The sequence below is a fragment of the Pleuronectes platessa genome, chromosome 6, assembly GCF_947347685.1.
Source record: "Pleuronectes platessa chromosome 6, fPlePla1.1, whole genome shotgun sequence".
In the NCBI taxonomy this organism is placed as follows: domain Eukaryota; kingdom Metazoa; phylum Chordata; class Actinopteri; order Pleuronectiformes; family Pleuronectidae; genus Pleuronectes; species Pleuronectes platessa.
Window position 1 is genome coordinate 2,870,538 of NC_070631.1, and position 11,213 is coordinate 2,881,750.

At 47.0% G+C, this 11,213-nt stretch overlaps 1 protein-coding gene across 1 annotated transcript; it reads right to left on the bottom strand.

The window, feature by feature from the left end:
* Positions 1-442: 442 nt before the first annotated feature.
* On the bottom strand, positions 443-5,273 carry zfp64 (zinc finger protein 64 homolog (mouse)). Its single transcript, XM_053424960.1, has 6 exons — positions 5,068-5,273; positions 4,756-4,929; positions 3,977-4,123; positions 3,749-3,811; positions 3,229-3,480; positions 443-2,265 (listed from the first exon to the last, which is right to left on the bottom strand). The coding sequence occupies exons 1-6, from the start codon at positions 5,087-5,089 to the stop codon at positions 860-862; spliced, it is 2,064 nt and encodes a 687-aa protein (XP_053280935.1). The 5' UTR covers positions 5,090-5,273; the 3' UTR covers positions 443-859.
* Between the last annotated feature and the right edge of the window lie 5,940 nt (positions 5,274-11,213).

The following is an 11,213-nucleotide window of genomic DNA, read 5'->3' on the forward strand; positions in this document are numbered from 1 at the left end:
CGGAGATTCAACCAACTTCATGGAGTTTGTGGCGTCTGCATCAGGAGCCATTAGTGCCGAGCAGAGAAATCAATGGTCAACTGTTCACAGGAGCTTCTCATTCAGGTCCCTGCGAATACTAAGTGCTGAGGTCTGAGTGGAGCACGAGCAAGACGGCCACTTTATTGGAAAATCTATTGGGAGAGCAACTTGGCTTTTAAGAAAATAAGACGCTGATGTACGATTGACGACTGCGTGGATTCAGAACGAGGAGCAGAAAATGATTATTTCCAAAAGTAAAAGACAGAAATAACTTCATATATGAAGCATTGGTAGAAAAAAACTACTTGAAGGCTGCAACAATCCACAGTTTGAGCAGAGAATAGATTCTACTCTCATCGCTCTGCTGCCACCTAATGGACAAATGGGAGGAGAACAAACCACAACACAGGCGAATTCAAAATCTAGTTGTGACCATTATTTTCAGACTTTATTCTTTTACACTTGATCGTAGGTTTAGCAGTGATGTCCACACAATTTATTCAACTGAAAATAGAGCGTATGAAACTACAGATGTGTGCGAATGATTAAGTTTCATATTCAAAAGCTTTTCAGTGTTAAAATAGTCCGGAGCGATCTACTGTGCTACGACGACAATTCATTATTCTAAAATGTGGAAATTAGAGCAATAATAAAGTTAACGGTGTTGTTATTTTCAGTGGTTAGTTATTAAATTAAACGCTAGAAACTAAATACTGATATTTGTCGATGTCCCGCACAAACGTCTCCTTCAGAATAAAGAGTTCTTACTGGCAGAGGAAATAGCTTATGATGCCGTTACAATCTTTTCATTTTAAGACGAACACACAAAGCGCTCGGCTCATGGTGGGATCCCCTCCAGCGAGTGTGAGTCTGTGTAGAGCGTGTGAGGAGGAAGCTGCTCTATCGCGCTCTGCTGTGGCTGAGTGGACACAATCAGAGGGACGCCATGGACGACCACACTCTGTCCAACCAGGCCCATACTGGGCGCCAGTAACGCACTGTCCTCAGGGGGTAAGTTGTTCTCCTCGACCTTAACTGTCAACATGTCCTCCGATGGACCGCTCACCACGTCGGGTTGTGTAGCTGTGGTCCCCGCGGCGGCTTTCCCCTCCGTCACCACCGTGACCTCGGTGCCGCCCTCCTGGATCAGGGCGTTGAGGCCGTCCAGCTCGGAGCAGGTGGTGATGAAGGCCTGCGTGCTGCTGGAGTCCGGAGCAGTGATGGCCGTCTGCAGCAGGGCCTGGTGGAGCGGGTTGTCGGTGTGGTCGGCGCCGAGCTGCGTCAACAGGACCGTCTGGGGCTCGAGGGAAGCCTCTGCAGCCGGACACGACCCCAGGGGCTGCATAGGGGTCAGGAGGTTCACCTGCTGGATCATGGAGTTCACCACCATGTCCTGGTTCTCCGGGCTCAGCAGGACCACGCTGGTCTTACCCAGCCGCTCCACACCTGCTGGGATCAAGGGGTTCTGCTGCCCCAGCGGGTGAGACACGATGATCTTGAGCTGTGCATTGCTGTAAGGAGCCATCGGGTCAGCTGGGAGGGGGACCTCCAGCTGGGCGGTGCACTGGGAGGTGATGGGAACCAGGCTGAGCGTGTCCGGGCCGGAGAGCTGGAGCTGCAGCTCGTGCTGAGCGTCTCGGTGCTGCTTCTTGTGGCTCCGCAGCGAGTCCTCCCGGACGAAGGAGGCGTGGCACGCGTCGCAGCTGAAGGCTCGGGCCGCGTCCAGCTTGGCTCGGTACCGGGAGCCAATCGGCTTCGGGGACTCGCCTCCTCCTCCACTTCTCCCCGCTCCCCGGCCCCCGCCTCTCTCCGGCTTATCCGAGTGGAACTTCTTGGTGTGAATGACGAGGTTGCTGCGCTGCTTGGAGGCAAAGTTGCAGAAGTCACATCTGAAGGGCCGCTCCTCCGAGTGGATCCTCTCGTGGACTTTGAGCGCCCCCTTGCTGGAGCAGGAGTAAGTGCACTTGGCGCACTGCATGGGCTGGAGGGGCTGGTGCTCCCGGGTGTGCTGGCGCAGGGCGGTCTTGTTGGCGCAGCGGAACTCACAGTGGTCGCAGCGGAAGGAGTTCTCGGTGCCGTGTTTGATCTGCATGTGAGACTTGAGGTTTCCCTTCATGGCACAGCGGTAATCACAGAACTCACACTTGTAGGGCTTCTCACCAGAGTGGATCCGAACGTGTCTCTTTAGGTCGGAGTTGATTTTGAACTTTGCGTCACACAGCTGGCACTGGAACGGTGCGTCCCCTTTCGAAAATAAAAACAAATGATATCGTAAAAATAGGGCTCAGGGATCTTAGTCCAATCAGCTCGTGAGCATTTAAAAAAACAAAGATAAATAGTTGTCTGTCTTTGTTGCAGCAGAGGAGGCGACTGCATCATCAGGGAGACATGGAGTCCTCACAGCGTCTCACATCTCAGGACAACAAGACATCACATGTGTAAGACTTGGATAAATAATCAGCCTGTATCATCATCGCTCTAAAATTCTTTACTATATACAGTGAGACACTGAGCGTCACTGCTGACTCATCTATCGATATATCTGAGAACTATTTGAAATCCAAAGAACGACTGTGTGCGGAGACATCAGTGGTAATTTATATGGGATATTCTGAGAGATAACGTTGTGATGGATTTTCTGAACTGATCAAAATTTGCAGTGAGACAAATATCAGTGGATTGTGTTGAAAAGAGAAATCAGGTCGGCAGGTCGGGGCTCTTTGTTGATATCTCAATGTCGTACAAATATGTGGAAAAAAGACATATTGGATAAAAATGTATCCGCTTGTAAAATCTAAACTAATTGATGTATGGAAATGATTCTGTGAACATCGTGTGAATATGAAGCAAATCAAACTATTAGTTAATTTTATTCCCATGTTTGATATTCTGTGGGAAAAGGGAACAAGACTCAGAAGATGGAGATGATGAAATAGTTTGGTCTCTAGGACAAGTGGTTTATGAGCTGTTTGTAAATAAACAGAATATTAATTGTTATAGCTCCACTTTGACTTTATTAATTTTCCGTGCCTGAGAAGTGGCTAGGATTTAGGAGGGAAATCTAAACAAAAAAGAATAATGACAGTAAAAACACTGAGGAATCAGCATTGAGCTGCTTCGCCCCCTAATGACACAGGATGTGTTTTAGCAGTCTCTCAACCCCCCCCCCCCCGCTGCCCAGGGGTCAGTGTGTGTGTGTCTGCCTACCGGTGTGCGAGCGGAGGTGCACGGTGAGCTGGCTGGAGTTGCGGCTGGCGTACGGGCAGATCTGGCACTTGAAGGGCCGCTCGTCGTAGTGGATCCTCAGGTGCTTCTTCAGGCTGCTGCTGTCGGCCGCGGCGTAGGGACAGTGTTTGCACTTGTGCGGCTTCTCGCCCGTGTGCAGCCGGCTGTGCATGTTGAGCTTGTCCCGCCGGCTGAAGCGCTTGTGACACAGCTCACACTCAAACGGCTTCTCACCTGCAAGACAACAACAACAACAACAACCTGGGTCAAGACCTGACTCGAGGGTCACAGGTCAATCAATCAAACGCCTCATGACCCTGACCCTCAGTAAAGAGTGAGGAGAAACTACTACTGCTACTATTCCTCTCCCTGGATGAACAGAAGTGCACTGGATGAGGTGTGTAACAGAGCAAATACACAATATTTACAACACTCATTATGTCCAACTTGAATGCAGAGCTGTAGAAACGTTTGAACTCTACATGTGAGGGTGCTGACGTACCCGTGTGGGTCTTGAGATGCCGCTCCATGTCTTTTTGGCCGTACTGTGTTTTAAAGGTGCAGCCTGTGGATGGAGACACATGGAGCTGTTAACGAGGTGCGTGGAGCCTGAGCACTGGTGGAAAGTTAATTTAACGTGGACTGGCAGGAAGTACAGTTCTCTGAGGAGCAGGAATGTGTTAGAGTCGTAAACGAGCTGGGGGGGGGGGGGGGGGGGGGGGGCACCGACCTGAGAAGCAGCAGCTGTGTCTCTTTGAAGTCAGGGCGGGTTTTAATTTTCTGGAAGGTGTTTTCTGGGCTTTGGTCAGAATCTTTTTGACGCCTCTCATCACACAGGTCTGGTACGTCTCCTCGAAAACAAACTCAGCACTGGGATCTGAGTGGGACCAGTGGAAGAGGCAGAGTGGGACCAGTGGAACTGATAAGTAAACATGCTGTATAAACGCTAGATGAAAATGATATATATACAATTTAAACAGGATATACACACTGTCAACAAAATATATACAGTGTGACTGATAACAAATGGTTATATAGTGCAACATAGTGCACATGATTATATAGTGTGTTATATTGCCCTTGATTATATAGTGCAACATAGTGCACATGGTTATATAGTGATATTGATATTGCACATGATCATATAGTGTTATACATATTGCATATGATTATATAAAGGATTGCACGTGGTTATTGTTGCACATGATTATATCCAGTGAAACAGATTACTCATGACTATATACATTATTATATAGTGCAACAGATTGCACATGATGTTATATGTAGTGTTATAGACTGCACATGATTATATAACAGATTGCAGATGACCCATAGATTTGCACCATCACAGATGAGTAGTTGCACAGTTGAGTTCCAGGCTCAGTCTATAACCTGCACAGTTGAGTTCCAGGCTCAGTCTATAACCTGCACAGTTGAGTGGTGTGAGTCTGAGTTCATGGCTCGGTCTATAACCTGGCGCGTGCACACTTGACGTGCACAGTGTCTGACCTGTGAGGGCGGACGCGGCACTGGAGCCCGACGGGTCGGTGGTGCCGGCGGGGATCGAACACCCATTTTGCTTGTGGGCCAGAAACACGTCGAAGTTGTTGTACTGTTGTTTGCAGAAGCCGCAGATGTGTATGTCGGGACTCAGCTCCACCACCACGGCGTGACCCGCAACATCTGCACAACAACAACAACAACAACAACACACACACACACAGACACACACGTGGTTTCAGTTTGACCCACACACCTGACAACAACACAGTGAACACACGGAGAGGTTGTGTTGCAGCTCAGGTTGTTGTTTCTTTCTACCTCCAGTGTTGTACGCTGCCATCTCTCCAGCTGGTTCCGGATCAACTCATCCTCTGGATCCGCGGGAGGCGACGGAGTCACGTGGAAGGGACGCGACACAGATCCACTTGTTTTCCTCACGTTCGATTCCCGGCGCTAAACAACTGTTTACTTCTCTGAATAACACGGAGGGGCTTCGCGACACCCCGCCGGAGGTTTACGGCAGCGGGGGACAAGCGTGCGTTTCTGTCACGCGTTGCTTTTACGGGCAGTGGGAAAATTTAAATTTGACAAAATATATAAACATTGAAAAAAAGTACATTGTGAAATATATTCTGTTTCATTTATTTCATTTTTATGTCAGTTGTTTACATTTATAGTCAGATTATATATAGATATATTAAATAATACATTTAATTTATAGCTGAACAACAATCAAGCCCTCATCTCTGGTGTATTTTGATTATTTTGATATGCTTTTTAAATTTTTGTAATAAAATTGTATTTAGTAACAAATAATCCCGATAAAACATTTTATTTCACAACACCTTTCCAGGTCACAATATATTATTTATAAACACACAAATGGTCAAAGTAAAACCACATTTTAAATTCAGATACACAGAGACACAAAAACTTAGTTCAGTTCATTTCATGAAATATTTGATTGTTTATTCTGAGTCAAATAATCAAAACACTAATTACAAGTCTGTTATAATAACAAGTTTAAACTATGTTTGTTTGGGGATTCACGAGCTCTTGAACGCAGCATTGACACAAACAATTGAATTGAGGATTTTGTTTTAAATAAAACTTGATTTCATTATTTTAAAAACAACAGAGGACTGCACTCAATGCAAAGTACATTGAAATGATTCTTTAGCCTTTAAAACCAGTCTAATGACAGCTCTGCTGCCCCCTGCTGGACTGGAGGTGGAACACAATGACCCACTAACACAAAACGCTGGTTCCTGACTCTTGGATTGAAGAAGCTGCAGCGTCTGCACATTTCAGATTAAAACCACACAACACCTGCTGTGCTGCTTTAGATGGAGGTGAGCTTTCTGTTGTAACACATACACACACACACACACACACACACACACACACAAGCACACACGTACACACACACACACACACACTCCAGCAGCTCTGAAGCAGAGGACAATTTGCTGGCCTGTTGGGGTGAGTGAGTGAGGAGGCCTCTCTCTTTGTGCCCGAGCGGTGCTGCTGGTGTGAATAAGCCATGAAAGTGAGTGACGTGCGGCTCCATTTTCTCTGGCAGCTCCTTAACTGCCTGATTGCCACTGTGAAGCTCAGGAATTTCCTTACGCCGACTTTCCTGCATGGCAAAGGCAACAGGACTGATTCCTTCCCTGCTGAAGCAGCAAATCCTTCAGAGTCAGACAAGAGGCGCACACACACACGCACACACACACAGTCACACACACTACATTGACTTACATTTATTTACAATACGTAATCCTGACCTTAAACATGTATTCACCTTAAATTAAAATTATTCACATTATGCCGACTTGCTTTTTGTCCCCAGAATGTGAGTGATACCTGGACCACATATACTGAGACACACACACACACACACACACACACACACATATTTGCACAGCTATCCTTATTAAGACTTTGTATTGACTTCCATTCGTTGTGGACAGCAGAACCAAAACGTTACCTTGACTGTAACCTAACAGGAAATCACATCTTACCTCAGAACATAACCAGGAGCTCAGAAATTAAGTTTTTACCTCATTAAGACCGAGCTTTAGTTCCCTTGAGGTCAATGCTTAAACTTGAAACGGCTCTACAGAGGTAATAAAACATGTATATATACAATATCTACACAATCTGACCTCATGAATCTGATTAATCAATGATTAGTGTCTTGAATCAGATTTTTTTATATTTCTAATGTATCAAAAAGAGCGTACAGTTTTCTGCGGGCCGGACTTTAGAGAATTTGAAAGACACGAGGAGGAGATGATTAAATAAATAATCAGATCTGACCGAAGAGCGTGCAAATCGTGAGCACACAAATCCCCCGCGAACTCGGCCGCAGCTAAACGAACATCAAAAGCCCAGATTTGCATGAGACTCAGAAATGACTCAGATATGTGGTAATTAAAGAAAAGACTTATGTCATCTCCTCAGAGAACCGACCAGCTGCTTTGATCTACACTTCATTTCTTCTTCTTCTGTTTTTTTTACAATCTAAAGAATTGTTCGTTTATATTTATTTCACTTTTCACAGCTCAGTGAAATCCTCCGTCCGGCCCTGATCGAGCTGTTTGGTCACTTGTGAGGAAACAAGGCTCCGACACTAGATTAGATTCAACTTTATTGTCATTGCACAGTTCAAGTACTTATACAACAAAATGCAGTTTAGCATCTAACCAGAAGTGCAAAAAAAACGCAGTTAAAGTGCAGAGTACTGTGAATAGTGGAATATGAAAATAAATAGGAAGTACAGTTAGAAATATAAGTGGAATAGGAACAGTATTAAGAGGTAAGTATGATATAAGTGTGATGTTCATTGATGATCTCAGCTGATTTATTCTCTATTATCAATAAATCATATGGCCTCTAGAGTACAGCATCAGGCTGACCCACATGAGTTCACTTCTCAAACAGTTCAAATATATTAAATTAGAAAACCAAGAAAGTGAAAAACATTAAAAAACTTTACAAATTTTGTCAATTTTTTCTTTAAAAAGTACTTAAAAGATGAATTGATTATCAGAAGTGTTTGCCAATACATTTTCTATCTACTGACAAATCAACCAGCTGATCGTTAAAGAACAAACTCACAATAACACCAGTATCTCTACTGGTACTTTCCACTTCCCCTCATCCTCACAAAACCATTAAACTCTAGTTTTCAGAAGTTCTCCTCCCAGCATCCAGCTGTGCTCGGTCTCATTTGTAGATGTGCCCCCTCCCCATTCCCGGAGACGCCCCCCCCCAAGTGTTCAGTGAGTGATGTAATGTCCCTCTTTTCCCCAATGAGACAAGGGCAACAATAGGGGGGGGGGGGGTACCTCTGTCACATTACTTCCCCCCACCAAGGCACGCCAGCTGCTTACAGTTGCTTAATGGCTACGGGCTGTCACAAGGCATCACGGCCCGCTGCCACACCGGAGCGGCAGATGCTTTAATTGCACAATGACTTGTAGGTTGTCAACAGCAATTATACCCGGCTTCCACCTGAGGGCACCCAAAGAGCGCGGCTGAGTCGAGAGACACAGGCCTTCACCGAGCTCGGCACACAGGCCTGGTGCTGGAGTTCTGCCTGTGTCCAGACCAGAGAGACACAGAGACACAGAGATACAGAGATGCAGAGACACAGAGATGCAGAGACACAGAGATGCAGAGACACAGAGATGCAGAGACACAGAGATACAGAGACACAGAGATGCAGAGATGCAGAGATACAGAGACACAGAGAGGCAGAGACACAGAGATGCAGAGACACAGAGATGCAGAGACACAGAGAGGCAGAGACGCAGAGACACAGAGATGCAGAGACACAGAGATGCAAAGACACAGAGATGCAGAGACACAGAGAGGCAGAGACACAGAGACACAGAGACGCAGAGACACAGAGACACAGAGATGCAGAGACACAGAGATGCAGAGACACAGAGATGCAAAGACACAGAGATGCAGAGACACAGAGACACAGAGACACAGAGATGCAGAGACACAGAGATGCAGAGACACAGAGATGCAAAGACACAGAGATGCAGAGACACAGAGACACAGAGATGCAGAAACACAGAGACACAGAGACACAGAGACGCAGAAACACAGAGACGCAGAGACACAGAGATGCAGAAACACAGAGACACAGAGACACAGAGACACAGAGACGCAGAAACACAGAGACACAGAGATACAGAGACACAGAGATACAGAGACGCAGAAACACATAGATGCAGAAACACAGAGACACAGAGACACAGAGACACAGAGATGCAGAAACACAGAGACACAGAGACACAGAGACACAGAGACGCAGAGATACAGAGATACAGAGACACAGAGACACAGAGACACAGAGACACAGAGATGCAGAAACACAGAGACACAGAGACACAGAGACGCAGAGATACAGAGACACAGAGATACAGAGACGCAGAAACACAGAGACGCAGAAACACAGAGACACAGAGACACAGAGACACAGAGATGCAGAAACACAGAGACACAAAGACACAGAGACACAGAGACACAGAGACGCAGAAACACAGAGACGCAGAAACACAGAGACACAGAGACACAGAGATGCAGAGATGCAGAGACACAGAAACACAGAGACACAGAGACACCGAGACACAGAGATGCAGAGACACAAAGATGCAGAGACACAGAAACACAGAGACACAGAGACACAGAGACACCGAGACACAGAGATGCAGAGACACAAAGATGCAGAGACACAGAGACACAGAGACACAGAGACACAGAGACGCAGAAACACAGAGACACAGAGACACAGAGACACAGAGACGCAGAGATACAGAGACACAGAGATACAGAGACGCAGAAACACAGAGACGCAGAAACACAGAGACACAGAGACACAGAGACACAGAGATGCAGAAACACAGAGACACAAAGACACAGAGACACAGAGACACAGAGACGCAGAAACACAGAGACGCAGAAACACAGAGACACAGAGATGCAGAGATGCAGAGACACAGAAACACAGAGACACAGAGACACCGAGACACAGAGATGCAGAGACACAAAGATGCAGAGACACAGAAACACAGAGACACAGAGACACAGAGACACCGAGACACAGAGATGCAGAGACACAAAGATGCAGAGACACAGAAACACAGAGACACAGAGATGCAGAGACACAAAGATGCAGAGATGCAGAAACACAGAGACACAGAGACACAAAGACACAGAGACACAGAGATGCAGAGACACAAAGATGCAGAGACACAGAGATGCAGAGACACAGAGAGGCAGAGACACAGAGATGCAGAGACACAGAGACACAGAGACACAGAGATGCAGAGACACAGAGATGCAGAGACACAGAGAGGCAGAGACACAGAGACGCAGAGACACAGAGATGCAAAGACAAAGAGACTCAGAGAGACAGAGACACAGAGAGGCAGAGACACAGAGAGGCAGAGACACAGAGAGGCAGAGACACAGAGACACAGAGATGCAGAGACACAGAGATGCAGAGACACAGAGACACAGAGACACAGAGAGGCAGAGACACAGAGAGGCAGAGACACAGAGAGGCAGAGACACAGAGACACAGAGAGGCAGAGACACAGAGACACAGAGACACAGAGAGGCAGAGACACAGAGATGCAGAGACACAGAGACACAGAGACACCCCAGAGTCTCACTTCAGCTCAACCCCTGGTCCGGGTGCTGCAGGATCCTCAGACAGCAGCCTCAGAACCCCCCCCCCCCCCCCCCCGCCACCCCCTCCAACCCAAAAATCATATTTAGACGTAAAATATTTATCCGTCGTTGTCACCTGAGGGCCCGGCCGCTCACCGTGCCGCGGCAGGTCGTGTGGTGCGCAGAGTTTGAGTAATTTTTCCTCATAATAAATTCATGTCATTTCTTCTTTCCCTCTCTCTCTCTGTGATTCAGGGGAGGCTCGCTCACGCAGCCGCTGCCAGGCCCCAGATTATTATCATTAAGAGGAAGCAAATAAAAATGGCGAGTTCAAAGCCCGGGGGGAGCAACATGCCTCAGCCCACAGTTGTGTGTATCTCTGCGGCTCGTTGTGTATACACACGGCTCGGAGAGAACACACCGGCCGACCTGCTTGGGTTTGAGCTCCATTGTATTTATGGGCTGCCCCTGAAATTTTATAATCAAGCGACTCTGAAAACCAAACCCGGCCTTGTGTTTGTGTCCCGTCCGAGCAGAGTGAGTGAAAGACGTCCCCGAGTCCCGTGTTTGTTTTGAGCCATAAGACGAATTATACACACACGTATGAATTCCTTCGGTCAGCAGCTGCCATCGCAGCATCAGATAAAACGGAGCCAGAGTCTGGGAACCATCAGATGCCTCCGACGCTCCCACTCTGTCACGTAAAGAGAAGGACAGTGAGCACAAACACACAGGGGCGTGCACGCTGCCACACACAGCAGACACACACA